At 44.7% G+C, this 15,498-nt stretch overlaps 1 protein-coding gene across 3 annotated transcripts in view; it reads right to left on the minus strand.

Annotated features, from left to right (window-relative positions):
- Ttc12 (tetratricopeptide repeat domain 12) overlaps positions 1-15,239 on the minus strand; it is a 43,896-nt gene extending 28,657 nt beyond the window's left edge. Inside the window, exons 1-7 of one of the 3 annotated variants that reach the window (XM_042280885.2) lie at positions 15,139-15,239; positions 13,672-13,744; positions 5,711-5,871; positions 5,169-5,190; positions 4,409-4,486; positions 3,552-3,673; positions 447-506 (exon numbers count right to left, since the gene is read on the minus strand). In XM_042280885.2, coding sequence (XP_042136819.2) covers positions 447-506; positions 3,552-3,673; positions 4,409-4,486; positions 5,169-5,190; positions 5,711-5,871; positions 13,672-13,729 — 501 coding nt within the window. In that variant the 5' untranslated portion in view covers positions 13,730-13,744; positions 15,139-15,239. Of the gene's footprint in view, positions 1-446; positions 507-3,551; positions 3,674-4,408; positions 4,487-5,168; positions 5,191-5,710; positions 5,872-13,671; positions 13,745-14,797; positions 15,004-15,036 lie in introns of those variants that run through there. The other 2 variants (XM_042280888.2, XM_042280886.2) reach the window with 2 other exon arrangements.
- Positions 15,240-15,498: the final 259 nt, after the last annotated feature.

Here is a 15,498-nt window from a genome sequence, read left to right on the forward strand (position 1 = left end):
CCACAAATGGAAGAGGGTATAATCTACTTCCAAATGATGGCAGCTGAAAGGGAAAGGCCCAGGCTGAAGAGGAAGATGCCATTGTAGAAACTGGCTCTTGCGGCTGGTCCTGGAGGAGAGGAAACGATGTTTCTGCTATGACATGAGTAGAGCATTTGACAGTACCAAGTGAAGAGTGAGCTGGTGCAACACAAAACTTTCAAAGACTCATGGCGACAGCATCTCTGGAGTGCATGTATGAGCTAGGCGCACTGTGTGCATTGTTCCGATCCTCACAGCAACTCTATTCCATCCCATTTTATAGATGGGGAAACTGGGGCTCTCTTTGGAGGTTATACCCTTGAGATGAAACACAGGGAGCCCGCTTTCTAGGCACTTCAGAATTCAGATGGGGCCCGAGCAAACCCAATACTGTCCCCAATGTGGGAATGGAAATGGTCTCTCACCTTCAGGGCCCAGTCACAGTCCACGAGGGCCTTCTCATACTCCCCGAGTTTTATATAAGCCTGAAATGACACAAATAGCCAATACTCAGACACAATATATCAGGGAGTCGTTAGTCAGTACAGAGAGAGCAGCTGTTATCAGCAAGTAAAGAAAGAACAGAAAACGGATTTGAGGACATGGGGAAAGCTCGGGACCTTATTCACAGGTGGAAGGTACAAATGATGCAGCCATTATGGAAATCCATCTGGAGGATCCTCTGAAAATCACCGTATGACCCAGCTATAACATTTCTAGGCACTTACCCCAAGGACTCCACAGCCTACCACAGGGATACTTGCCTGCACATTTAGTAAGGAGATGGAACCAGCCTAGATGTCTATCAACATATAAATGGGTAATAAAAATGTGATTACAGATACACAATGGGATTCTGTTCAGCCATAAAGTAACATGAAATTTACAGAGAAATTGATAGGTCTGAGGGTAAAAAGACAAATACCATATGTTCTCTCTCAAATGTGGATCCTAGCTTTAAATGTATGTGTGTATAAATTTGTATGTGTGTATGCGTAAGTATGGGTACAGGTCATATAGCCAGAGCCATTTTTTGAAATAATATTTACTAATAATGAAAATGGGAGAGAGATAAAGAATATATTCATATACATTTTTTTTTCTTTCGGAAAGTTCCAGAAGAAACAATAATGGTCATCCCATGTAAGAAAAATTGAGCTCCAGGAAAAGTGATTCTCTAGGGTCTCATCAGTCACCAAGAACAAAGCTAGGTTTACTCATGATTCGAACTTTCTCAAGGGACTGTGACATTCTTAGCAATAAGATGAGCTATTTCCATGAAAAAGCCAGCTCTAGGTGTAACCCTTGGGGAATCAAAGCATGCAGCCCAGGCGAGAGAGGAGCAGGCAGCAGCTGGCTCCTGGGTTTCTGCAGTACAGCTCCACTCCCTCTTCCGGTCTTGAAGTGCACTTGAAAATCATAAGGGAGGGAGAGTCAGCATCATTCTAGATATCCTCCTATTGATTATTACAGTGACCATGATCTTCTGGCACTGTGAGTTAAGGTCCAAACAACCCTGAAGATGTCATGGCGGACTTCAACAACTTATCTTTTTCCTTCCTTTGCTTTCTTTTAAGACTTGAGTTTGACACCCTGTGTCGTCTCCATCCTTGTTTGCTTTTTCCCATTTTCAGAAGAGCTAGTTTTCCTATAAGGCAATTCAATTCCAGGTTTATCCAGTGAGCACCGGCAGTCTTGATTCTAACAGCTGTAGGGAGAAACAAAGGCCACGAGGGGGTAGACTCTTCTTCTTCTCTTTAGCAAGCGATATTCGATTCCAGGCACCTTATTGTTTTCTAGCAGTGCGTGTACACAGTAGAGGCAATTTAAAAATAGTCAGTGGTTCGAGTGATTCCTAATACCAGGCAGCACGTTCTGTGGGTATCTGCCTCAGAATGCACGCTCTAAGAGAGAGAGAGAGAGAGAGAGAGAGAGAGAGAGAGAGAGAGAGAGAGAGAGAGAGAGAGAGAGAGAGAAGAGATTGCTTCCCCAAAGCTTTTCCCCGGCTTCCTTATATTTATCCACAGCCACTCTTAATGTGATTCATATGACTAATCAAAGGGTGACTTAAACTGAACACAGTAAAAATTCATCTAATTTAGAGGAATCGGGGGGGGGGGGGATGGACAACCTGCACTAGATACAAGTCTGAATTACACAACATTTTAAAAGCAATTCAACTCCATTGCTTTCTAATCACTTCAGGGTAACTAGCCTGAATGAGCATCAGTAGATAGATATTTTCTAAGACAAAATCTGGTGCCGACTAAGAAGGAAAAGGAATCATTGTATTGATGTGCTTACACTTAAATGATTCTTCTCAATTCTTTAAATGCACTTACGGCTCCAGTGTTATGTAAGTAATGGGATATTGGCTAGCTGTGACAGAGCATTAGGGGAGAAATAGATGGCAGGCATTGTCCTTAATAACTTCATATTTATAATCTTGTTAGGGCAATGAGATGGGCACTGCTAAAGTGACTTCTGGCCATCTTTTTTTTATGGACTTGCTTCCTTATAACAAGTTTTTTGCCACAAATGAGGACGCGAACAGACACCTGGGCTCTAGTCAGATGTATGCAAACTGCTGAGGTAACGAGGTTGTGTCGCTCTTGGATTCACTCGTCCTTAAATCAGTGTCACTCAGCAGACTCCTCAGTCTTCCAGTGTCCTGTGTCTTCCTTTGAATACTTCTCATCCACAAAGTCCACATGGGCATTCTCGAGTTACAGAGATTGGAGTTGACGAGGGCTCCGTGGCTGCCTCCCTCTCTGGTAAACGACATGGCATCAAGTCTGTCTCACAGAGATCCTGCTGACAGGCCCTGTCTGTCATGGGATCACGTCCATGAATCTGCCACTCCAAACTTCACTGTTTCTCAAAGATAAGGTCACTAGTGATGGTTTTCTTCGTTTCAAATGATAGGTATCAGCCTCCTGCCTTCGTTAAGCAGCAGGTAAGACAGAGCGGGGTGAGAGTGGGGGGAAGTTATGCCTGGTGTTTGGAGAAACTGAGGTTTCCTGTGAAATAAACCTGAGGGGAAAGGGCCTCAGAAACTCTGAATTCCCGAGGAAGCTGGCTGTAGGCTACGCAATCACGTAAACAAAATGCAGGTCTGATAAAAATGAGCAGAAAAGTAACTAAGTTAACAACTTTCCAGAGTCCACCGAAAACACCAAGGTGGCAGAATCCAAGTTCTCATGGGCCATTTCAGCCTCATAGTTTCTCCTTCATCCTCATGGGATAAAGTGCCTGGTCATCATGAGTGGTATGCAGGAGCCAACTTGCATGGTGGAGAAAGCTGGTTATATATGACTCTCCCCAGACCTGGTCACACAGGTGACTGAAGACTGATTATGGCAAGTATTTATACCATGGAAATTGGCACATGCAACGTAAGACCACAAAAGCTGGTTGGTATACATTTACCAGCCCACCAACCACACTATCTACCTTCGTCTTTGTTTTGACAGGCTTCCCAGAACCTGTTCTCTGAGTGGTCACCGTGGATCCTGGCATGGGTCACCTACCTGAGCTCGGTTGGTGTACAGCACTTGCATGTCCTTCAGCTTCCCCAAACCCTCACTGTAGTAGAGGATGGCTGTTTCATAGTCGCCCTTGATGAAGGCTTCATTCCCCTTTTCCTTTAGGGCTGGGAGAATAAAAGGCAGACAGTGAGCCCTCATCATATGTCAGAAAGCCCTTCTAGATTGCAGGTTTTCCAGTCCAATGCATGGCCACTTATTTTATCTGCAGTTATTTGAGGTCTAATTTCTTTAAGTATTTTTTCCCCTTCAAGTCTGTGCCGAGTTTTCTAAGCGGTTCCTCAGAGACATGATATGATACAGAGGCTTATATCCACTCTTCCCAATTTTATTAACTCTTGACCAAGGCAAGTGTCCCCATAATCTTCTAGCAAATATAGAGTGGGCAAGATCTGCATTACACATACCATACACATACACTGGATATTCACACACCCAACCCCAAAGATAACACATCTCTTTATCAATTTTCACTTATTTCATCCACCCCCCTTTTTCACATTTCACTTTTCTTTCTGATTAAACCTTTTAGCCCAGGCTAGCCTCCCTTCTTTCCTACTTCCCAAGCACCATTTGGAAATCTGACTAGCTCAGTCTACCTGGGGGTGCTGACTGAAGCTATGTCCTGCTGATTGCGTGTTGAGTAAGAACAAATAGACCACCAATGATGTCTGCCTGGTCAGGTCCTCTGGCTGCCAGACCATCGTGAACCACCCCCTCAGCCGCCCGCCCCCCACACACACACCAGAGCTCAATGTCCTCACGCATCAGCACACAGACTTTCATGGGCTCTTTCCAGCTCGAGTCATCCTAGCTATTGAAATGTTAGGGCCGACAATTACCATCTGCTAGGATTCTGCTTTCCCGTCTTCTCTTGGCTCGTTCCTTTGCATCCTTCTCCACGGATGCCAAGAAGGCCTCTGACAGCCGAGCAGTTTACAGCATTTAAAAAAAAAAAAAAAAAAAAAAAAAAAAAAGCCAGATACTCCAATTAGTCCTTCAGTTTCTATTCCAAAGGAAGTCACTGTTGGACTTTGCAGCTGTACTTTTAATGCATGCATACGCAGGCACACACATGAATGCACATAAACACACACAAGTACACGTAATTCTGAGGCAGCTAAAGTGTCACTCTCTTAATTTGACATTAAATGCTAACCTGTGCTAGCATATTATGTGTGATGGCTATGTCTATGCTTCAGATTTGAACTATGTATTTTTTAAAGAGTTTTTCCTCTGAAGAGAGACCTTTTTTGCTGTTGTTCTATTTAGCATAATGAGCCTCAGAGCCGAGCAACACAGAAAATATCAGCATCCCCTGGGCAGTGAAGGGTAAATCGGATATAAGGAATAACTAAATTCAGTTTACAAAAGATTGGCCGGGAGAAAACAAAGACAAGAAACCAAAAACCAGGAAGGCCTCTGGATGCTGCCTCTTCAGACCATAGCACCAGACCTGGGTGATGGACCAGCAGGGTTTTGTTTATGGGTTGTTTGTAGCCCAGAGGCTATAATAAGGGTCTGGAAGTTACATTCTATTAAAAAAAAAAAAACTGACCCTAAATGAATAAAACATATTGGAAAGAGAGATGTTGTCCTTACCTGGGTTCATTTCATCTGCGTTCTACAAGACACGGGTTATCATAAAAACAAAGAAACAAATTTGAAAACTCAGTCTCTAGCAAATGTGATTATAAGCCAAGAGAACAAAGCAACTGCAAATGAGGAGTCAGGCCTTTTCCTTTCCCCACCAATATTAATGGATCCAAAATGTAAGGGGCTTGCTTTAAAGCTGGAGATGGAACTATGGGCACAATTCTGGGCCTGATCCTGTAGAATCAAGATGGCCCAAGTCAAGGGACCTCCCCTCCTCCCAACTGGTGACTGTGTTAGAAATATGAATTGGTAGAACATATGAGTTTAGAAGTACAACCTAAACACAACACTCAAGCTCACATGGTGGAGAGGTTGAGTCTCCACTAAAGGCAGAGAACAAAGTACCCATAAAGCTTCTACTTTCCATATGGAAAACAGATTTAGCAAGCCTGAGAAACAACACTGTTCCAGCTTCATTGGGCAGTCTGAGATCACACCAGGCCTCCTGACTGAATCTACTTATATAACTCCACAGCAGAAAGGGAAACCTCAGGTGCTTGTGGGGGACTGATCGTGGTCTTGTTCAAGGTGGTCCTGCATCCGTCCTCCTCTGGATCTCTCTCCATCAGCAGCAGTCTCTTTTCCGTCTCCAGGACTGCTTTCTGCTGGATGATGGGATCATCGGAATTCATCTCTTGAATTAAATTGGCTAGAGGAGAAAACACATGTAACTCAATCAAACAAGGTCTTCAAAAGGAAAGCCTCCATCCGCTGGAAAGGATGGTGTTGAAAATTAATAAGGACAGTCTTTTTTTTTTTTTTTTTTTTGAGACAGGGTTTCTCTGTGTAGCTTTGCGCCTTTCCTGGAACTCACTTTGGAGACCAGGCTGGCCTCAAACTCACAGAGATCCACCTGCCTCTGCCTCCCGAGTGCTGGGATTAAAGGTGTGCGCCACCACCGCCCAGCAAGGACAGTCTTAAGATGAGAGAAGAAGGTAATAGGAAGCCCAGTGAGTCATTGGGACTAATATGAAACAATTAAGAAAAACATTTGTTTTTCCTTGGGTAGAAGAGGAACAAATGGCAAAATAATTTAATACTGGGCTTCAAGGAATAGTTTTAAAGCACTATTTGTCACAGTGGTAATTTATGGATAGCTTATTTGGAGTTGTGTATTTTGCTGAATATTAGAGAAAAATGATGAATAAAAATTATCCCTTTGTTTGGTTTGAAAAGCTTGTGATCTTGCGTGGGAGACAAGCATAACACAGGCAGCTTTGAGATTCACAAAACAACAGCCCTCAGCTGCCTCCCTGCCTCTCTTTACTGCACTGTCTACCCAGATTGGCAGTCATGGACTGTCACTCAGAGGCATTGCTCTGCTCTGCCCTCCCACCCCACCTACCAGATGAATCTGTTCACCTCACTCCAATTTCAGATCACTCTAACTATCCATATCCAACAGCCTTGACCAGGGATGGTGAATTCTGATGGAGGAGGATGGGTAAATACCTGGGGAAACTGGTCCCAGTTTGACTAGACTGTAAGTGATCCAAGCAATCCTACTATGTCAGCCCAGGGCAGGCAGTCTTTTATTCTCTCAAAGAGTTTCAAGTTTGGGGCAACCAAAATCTGATCATTCCAAATAAAGGGCATCACTCATTCGTTCAAAGAGGGAAGGGATGGCATCAGGGATGAGCTCTTTTAAGGTCATGTTGTCAAACTCACACAGCAGTGCACATCTGCACCCATCTTTGGTTCTCACCACAGAGGGATGCTGTCTCTCTTGTATGAGGTTTGAGCTTCTGCTTGTACAAGTCATGTGACCAATGCAGATTCAAGGGGTTGAGAAACGTATTCTACTCTGGAAGCAAAGAAAATCATCTGTGGCCAGTTTTGCTATCTACCTGAACATGCTGGATACATGGTTTTGTTAAATGTGCATTATTGTGAGGCCTACTTTTTATGTGTAATATGCTTAAGAGATTTTGCATGGTACCTGTGGTTCCAAATAGTTTGGACACTGTGAGTCAAGGGTAATCCAGTTTATATATTGATAGATATTCATGTGGATTTTTTTTTTATGTTTTAGACAGTAGATAAATGCTAAGTTGAATAGCTATATGTGCATGCTATATATTCCTCAGGATATGACTATGTCAACTTTTACATCTATAAGTAGTTTATAAGAAAGTTTCTAGGCTGACCAAATGGCTAAGTAGATAAAGGAGCCTGTTTCCAAGGCTGACTGCCTGGATTCCATCCCCGAGATCCACAGAGTGAAAGGAAGGAACTATTCTGAAAGTTGCCCTCGGACCTACACACATGCATGCACGCCCCCTCTCCCTGGTAAACAAATAAGTGTCATTTTAAGAAGATCTCATGATGAAACCCTATACCTTGTAAAGCTAACCAAAAATTTTCATGAAATAAATGGAAACATAAGTCCAAAGAAAGAAAGAAAGAAGATAATAAATAAACACAAAGAAAGAGGCTGTACTCCTTCACATTGTTGTCAACACCGGCTATTGTCAAACTCTTAAAGTTGTTGCTACTGTAATGAATGAGATTGGAATCTCATTAACATGTTATTTTTCACTTTGCTGATTATGATTGGGACTGAATATCTTATTAGTTTGTGGGCCATTTAGATTTATTCTTCTCTGACATGCCTATTCTTATCCTTGGCCCATTTTCTCCTGGGTCATTAATCCCCTTTGCATTGATTTCAGTGACTTCTCTATAAATTCTGGACTGGTCACATGGGTTTTTAAAAACCTCCTTGGGTACAATGTCTTTTCATTTGTTTGTATGCAGGCTTGGATTGCTCTAACACGCTCTTCCAGCCTCTGTGGGCACCTGCATATACATTCACACACACACACACACACACACACACACACACACACACACACACACACACACATCCATCTGTAGTTTAGTTATTTTCTTTCCTGGCCACTGCAGCAGAGATTTGCGTAGACTTGAACCTTGTGCAGGGTAAGAGTGCAGCTTGCTGAGGATGAAGAGTCACTGCCTTCCACGCTGTGGGTCTGGTCTTCCCTGTTACAGATGTGAAATCTGGTCTATGGTCCTCATCCCTTTCTGCTGCTCTGCTTGTACTTTCCAGCACACTCACACCCTCATACAGATCACTACCAGGTTTTTTGTTGGTGGGTTTGTTGTTAAATCTCAAACAGTAGAGAGTTAGCACACCATTTCTTCCTGTGAAATTTTCCTGGTCCTTATTGGCTCTTTGCCCTTCCACATGGACTTTTAAGACAATTTGTTGAATTTGAACAAAACCTCTTTTGGGATTTTTGATTTAAACTAATTGTGCAAAAGAATTTGAGGACAACTGTTGTCTTTGCCAAATGATATCTGAGAAAAAAAAATACCTGTTATTTTACACACAGGCATTCTTTTACGTCTTTTAATACAACCTGCTGCCTTTGATGAGATCCCAACTCAATTAGCTTCTCCTTAACATCCTTCCTCAGGGCTAGGATCTCATCAAGGGTGGCAGGTTGCAGTAGTTGTTTCCTTAGGTTTCTCAGAGGTGAGGCTGTCTGTTAGGCCTTCCACGTTTTTGATGACTTCTACGGTTTTTATTAGTTGGTTTTAACACCGATTTAATGGCTGTGTTGCAGGGGTGGGTGAGGTAGGTGAATGTGTGGGCGCCACAGAGGTCGAAGGACTGTGGGGTTGGTTCTCTCCTCTCACCAGGTGGGTTCTGAGGCTAGAACTCCAGGGATCGGACGGACCATCAGACTTGGCAGCAAGCACCTCTACCCACCGAGTCACCCTTCGGCTTCTCTTGAACAGTTTCCAAGAGTACCGGGCGTAGAGTGTCTTTCTAGCTGGGTTTATGTGGCGTGTTTCTCGTGGCTAGTCTCGGGCTATGGCACTAGGGAAGAGACAAGAGCTGAGCATTTTAGGGTCCATGCTGTCACTATGATTCACGATGATGTTAACGGTGACCCTTTGTGGAGGCTGTGTTTGCCAGCTTCTATCTACTGTCGAGTTACTTTCCATACCACACGCTTCGCAAGCAGGCCTTAATGAATCTCTCACTTGAGGGGAGGAGAGGTACGGTTCACCTCCCCGGAGGAAACACAAGTTATAAAGAATTCACCTAGGAGGAGATTTGTTTTTATTCATTCACCTACTTACTTACCCAATCTCATTCACATCAGTGTGAATTCATGGATATTTATTTTCTACTTTGGATTATAATGTAAAACTATGTTGTTTATTCCGCTGCTCATATTGTCCCTGTTTTCCCCACCAGGAGCTCTTTCAATTAAATTTTTATAATTTTCTCCAGGAAGATCTTAAATATATTTTGACGGATTTATTTTCATATTTAAATGCAATATTCCTGAGGCTGAAATGCAGAAATCTCATTTCAAGGTATGGATACAAAGGAAATAAAATCAGTCTATGCAGAGTTATCAGCACTCCCACATTCATTAGCGTTATTCCCTGTAGGAACAGAGGATCACTCAGACACGAGACCAGGAAAATGGTGCCTGCTCCCCAACTCCTAGAAGCGGGGTAGAATGGCGGTCACGGAGAGGTTGTTTGGAGCTGGAGAACAAAGAGTACAAGGCAGGTTGTAGCCAGACAAGAGGAATGCACGCCACCATTGTACTACCCAGTGATGAACTACAGTGAAAATCATGTCCTGTACACTTGATAATTGCTAGGAGGGTAGACCTGTAATGTACTCACCAAAAGAGGTGTCAGGTATGTGCTCTGACAGGTTAATTTTATTGACTTAATTAGTTCATAATATATATAAAATATGACATATATGATAAATATGTATAATTTTGTTAAATAAAACTTAGTAAGGCTTTTGTTTTAAAGTCCATTTTGTATGATATTTAATGTTTGGTATCTACTTTCTTTGCATAGTACTTGCTTGGTAAATATTTCTACCTTTTAAGCACTCAATCTACCTCTGTCTTATAGATGTGTCTCTCTAGGCTCAAGCCTAAAGGCTATTGCACACTGAAGATTCTCTGAGATGTCTTACTCATTAAACTTGACGTGCCTGTCTTTCTTCTAAGTTGGTTCTGCTTCAAATGCCCCCATCTCAGTAAATCACTGGCCTCCGACACATCACTCAACTCTCAGGACATATCCATGAGTTCTCATTCTCTCTCAGCCACCCCCCCGCCCCCAGCCAAGGACACTAAAGCTTGTCAAGAATAACTTCTAAGTGTATTTCTATTCTGTACTGTCTCTGATCCCGCTGCCTCAACTCTGAGCCCAGCTGATGGCTTCTACCTCCCCCCCCCCCCCCCCGTATTCCTTGGGAACAGCCTCATGGACTGCCCCTCTGCACTGTATTCCCCCCATTCTAGTCTACATCCCACTGCCAGCACAGGGATTCTCCTAAGACATCAATGTTCCTGTTCTAAGGATTCCCCTTGCAGGGTCTCTGCCCTCTTCTGTACTCCCCTCCCTTCGGTGGGACCTTCCCTCTTCGCTGACATCTCTGCATCCCTTCAGGCCTTTTCAGTCCTTCTCTTTCTAGGAAGCACCACACTGTCTCCTTAGCACCCAGATTTCCCATCTTCTCACTTCCCAACTAGAACATTCCTTCACATTGGCCAGAAGGGTCAACTCCTACTGGCCCTTTAGATTTTATATTTGTGTCACTTCCTGAGAGAAATTTTGATGGCCGCTATAGGTTAGAATGCATACACTCCTCCATGTCTGTGCCGAAGCCCTGCACCTCAATATGACTGCACTTGGCCCTCGATTAAGTGACATCGTAAGAGTGGAGCTCCATTTCAATAGGACGAGTGTTTTTATAAGAATATGTTCAGAGGGGTCTTTGTGAACAGAGTCACATCGACCTGGGTTCTGCTCAGGGACATCTTTAGGAGTCAGCACCTTGGGCAAAGGAAGGCATCAAGAATATAACGAAGACCTGCAAAACTGCCTGCTTTGATAGCCACTCACCCAACCAGAACTAGACTCAGAACTACTTGGACTTCCATGTCTGGAAGGAGGCTACGGCTAAGGAAAGTTTGTGAGTGGTACCTGTGTGTGCGCGAGCCCCACTGCTCCATGTCCTGGTTCTCAGCCTGGGACAACGGCCAAGCAGAAGGTACCTTTCCCAGGAAGATCTGACTTGGCTCTGAGCACCTCTACTTGGCTCTCTCTGGGTGGTAAAAGGGGATTTCAGTACATGATGGTCCTTACTCGTTGGAAAAGAAAAAAAAATCCCTCAAAGAAGGTAGACAGAAAAGGCTAGGCTCCATTGGTAAAGTGCTTGCCAACACACACATTGGATCTGAGTCTGATCCTCAAGACCCTTAAAAAAAACTGGATGTGGTAGTCCATCTCTAATTCCAGTGCTGGGGAGGCAGACACAGGAGGATCCTTGGGGGCTTGGGGTCAGGGATTGTAGCCTAGTTGATGAGCCTCAAGGTCCCAGTGAGAAACCCTATCTAAAAGAAAAAAATCAAAATAGATATGTGCATTTTCATACTCATGAACAAGAACACATACCTATCTGTATAAACACACACACACACACACACACACACACACACACACACACACACACACGACATATACTGTAATTACACAATGAAAATTGGCCTTCTACAAGTCAGATACAGAGATCTAAGGAAAAACCAATCCTGTCAACCCTTTGTTCTTAAAGTCGAGTTTCAAGAACAGTGATAAAATAGATTTCCCCTGTTTAATTCACCTAGCCACTGGTATTTTCTGATAACAGTCCTATCAGCCTAAACTGGGTCAGATTCTGCTGCACTTTTCAACTCTCTCCTTCTCCCACATATCACCTTGAAATTATTTATCATTTGTTTTCCCACTAACTTACAGATATCATAAAGAAAAGTGATTCACGTTGTGTAGTACTTAGTAATAATACACAGAAGGAGCCTTAGGAATGGATACATAGACTCTACATGCATGTAGCCATTTAAACTTAGTTTAAAATGCAATAGGATTAGCAATTTGATCACCTTCCCACTGCTCAGAGTGTCTTAAGAGTTACCACAGTGACCAATTGGAACATTGTAGAAAATTCAATTGCATGATGCTGATATAAATAGTACCTGGGTAAACCAAGAATGAATAAACACTAGACAGGGAAAGAAAGATGAGGGAATGACAAAATCAAGTGCAGAGATGGAACACCAGAGTATGGGGAGCAGACTACATGCAGCTTATTGCTGCTCAAGCGTGAGGTGTAGAGAGGGTTCACGGAGGAGGTCATGTGAGGGCTTCCGCCCAAGGAGAGCTTCTGATTTCTTGTGACTGAGAACACAAGCAGAGAAGTGTCTGGCCAGACCTGCATTTTAGATACATTACCCTGTGGGGAGCGTAGGCCTGGTGGCATGAATGGCGGCGATTAAGGTTGTTAAGCATCTGCCTAGAGGAACCAGAACCAAGGGCAGCTCAAACAAGATGGACTGGGGGTGGGGCGGGGGAGCCAAACCTGAAGGCTGATTGGATTACAGGGTGTAAAGGTGGGAGGAGTCCCACTGGCTTGTAGATTTGGGGGGTGGCGGTGCCACCAACTGAGACCAGAAGCAGACAGCAGAGAGGGGGTAGTTAGATTTAGGAAGGGGAGAGGAGAGAAAGGAAGAGATGATGAATCACTTCTGGACGCATTAAGTTGGAAGCATTTGTGACTTGGAGTACACTTGGCAATTGGCCATAGAGCCTGAGGTGCTGAAAGAAAGGTGGAGAAGCAGTGTAGACTCAAGCAGTGTAGACACCCGCAAACAGGTGGGCTCACATGAAGAGACCGTGAGCAGTGTTCAAGGCCACAGAAGCCTTCCAGGAGGGAGCGGAGGAGAGGCTGGAGAGGAACACCAAGAACACACAACTGTGTATCCGTATGAGGTTGCCCCATTTCTAAATCTGGCTCTTTTAGACTCAAACACGCAGGAGAGGGACGGACTGGCTTGGAATCTCTTCCATGTGCTGTGTAGGTCCCGAGTACATTCTCTGACGTCAACATCCTACCTGTTTGAGCTTGGGAAGGGTGTTCTTGGCCAGGGGGTCAGAAAAGATGACACTCATAAGCCACTCATGTAATTGGCAGGTCTGGAGAGAAAGCCACACACTCCTGCCCCCCCACCCCTGCCCCCGGCTTACAACAAGAGGGACCCAAATGATCACACAGGCTCTCGGGGGGCTCAGAAGGGACAGCTAGACTCACTGGTAACATGGGAATACTAGCTCTTGCTGAATGGAAAGGTGCGTGGAGGAAGCGTCAGCCTGAATTTCAGTGAGACCATCACAGCTTCTACGATACCAATTAACAGGCAGAAAATACTGCCCCAAGGTTGTAACTGAATTCTCAATAGCCTTTCTGTTTAATTTCAATTACACTTTTGTTTTTGAGAGTCATAAACCCATCAGACAAGCCAGGAGCTAACTGAGAGCCATCAATTCTCTCTACCCACTCCACCTCTCCAAAGCAGAACTCAGTCTAGGATTTACAACTACTTACTGATTTCATCCACATTTTCCAGAAATCTCTGCAAGTCGCTCTCTTCATCATCAGCCATCGCTGACACAAATCTCTAAGGAAGGCAGTATAAATTATGAAATTAATAATAAAACACTAAACAGAACCGTCGGGCTTATTATCTGTCTAAGACTAAGAGCCAAGTGGTTATTATTAAGGCAGATTTGTGTTTGTAAATGTCATGAATAACAGCAGGGTGAGCCATTTTCCTCTGACTGCCATTTAAGGCCAAGGGACACAAATTACTTGTGGCAATACTTCCGGAGCGCTGCCAGCCCTGCCTCTGCTAGGGAAATTGCTCTACAATAATTCCTCCAAAGCCAACATCAACCACTGTAATTTAGGACTCAGATGCACAGGAAGCTGGCAGAGCCGCAGACGGATTGCCAAGGCTCCAGGAGGAGGGTGATGCCCAACTTTGGTCATGACAGGCGTGCCTCGTCTGAAGCTAGGGCCAGGTAGTGCATCAGGTAAGTAGAGAGAGGACTATTTGCATATACATGTTCACACTTGCTTAAAACCCCTGCCTCTGCCTTGTTTCTGAGGACGAAGAGACGGCACAAATTGGCAAAAGGTGACAAAGTACACCAGGGCCTGCTTTCCAGTACCCCTCCCCACCAAAGTACATTGGCTTTATTCCACTTGGATTTGAACATGAGGACTACATGAAAAACTCAATGATACCCAAAGGTTTATCCACACAGCTAAAGATCACCTGAAGCTTGTAAAACATAGATTTCCCCAGCCTTGGCTCACAGTGAGTCTCAGCTCACGTAGGAGCTTCCCTCAGGAATGCACATTTTAAATACACTATACTGTGGTTCTGACTCGCACATAGGCTTGGTAGTGCTGTCATAAAACATACAGTTATAGGGACACATATAAGACAACTATGAATTAGAACTGTGTCACGGGCAATTACCCAGTTTGTCCGTGCATGCTATGGAAACCAAAATGCAAACCCAGAGGACACCACGGGGCTGACTTTAGCAACGGGGATTTGGTGGGTTATTAGTGAGGCTCCCTTATCTAGAAAGCAGCCTTGGATATGGCTCAAACAGTTAACATTCCATGGAAACTCGTCCAAAGGTACGAGGCTAGCACGGACCAGGCGCTTCACGGACAGGGACAGCCAATCTTTCCAGGGCAGAGAACCAAAGTCAGAGGGGTCAGCAGTTGCGTAGAGCTACTGCTGGGGCAGGGCACCTAGGGGAGAGGGACGCACGCCCCGCCCTTCGTCCTGCACACCACACGGGAGGGCGGGGACAGCTGCACTGTTGCCTGGCAACTGCTTCCCAGCGTCCTGGCCTTGTGCACTCAGGGTTGGTCCCAGCCTGCAGCGGTTACCTGCCCATCCTCAGGGTCTCAAGCCAGTTGGCCTCTGCTCAACTCTAAGGCCAGGCCCGACTAGTTCCAGGGCAGACCCCAAGACCACCCAGCTAAACTGACCTGCAGCACCCAGGATCGGACAGGAAGTGGAAGTGGAGGGCAAGCTGTGACTGGCCTCTGCTGGGGAGAGGCGGGACCTGGGCGGGGCGGGGCCTCTTGTGATTCTCAGAACGCGCCGCCCAGTTGGAAACTGGGATGTCCCTCCCAGAGCCAGAGACCCAAGCAGCTAAGCGCTGGTCTCTAAAGCAACGCTGATAACAACTCCCTTTCGCTTACGAGGAGCGAGAGGTCTCAGTCCCAATTGGTTTCATATCGTTTACCTACAAAGTCAGCGCACTTCGGTGTGAGTCCGGTTGTGTTCCATGACCCATGTGTGGTCTCCAAGACAGTAGCGTACTCTCTCTGCTTCTCAATTTTTCT

The sequence above is a fragment of the Peromyscus maniculatus genome, chromosome 7 (assembly GCF_049852395.1).
Source record: "Peromyscus maniculatus bairdii isolate BWxNUB_F1_BW_parent chromosome 7, HU_Pman_BW_mat_3.1, whole genome shotgun sequence".
Lineage (NCBI taxonomy): Eukaryota > Metazoa > Chordata > Mammalia > Rodentia > Cricetidae > Peromyscus > Peromyscus maniculatus.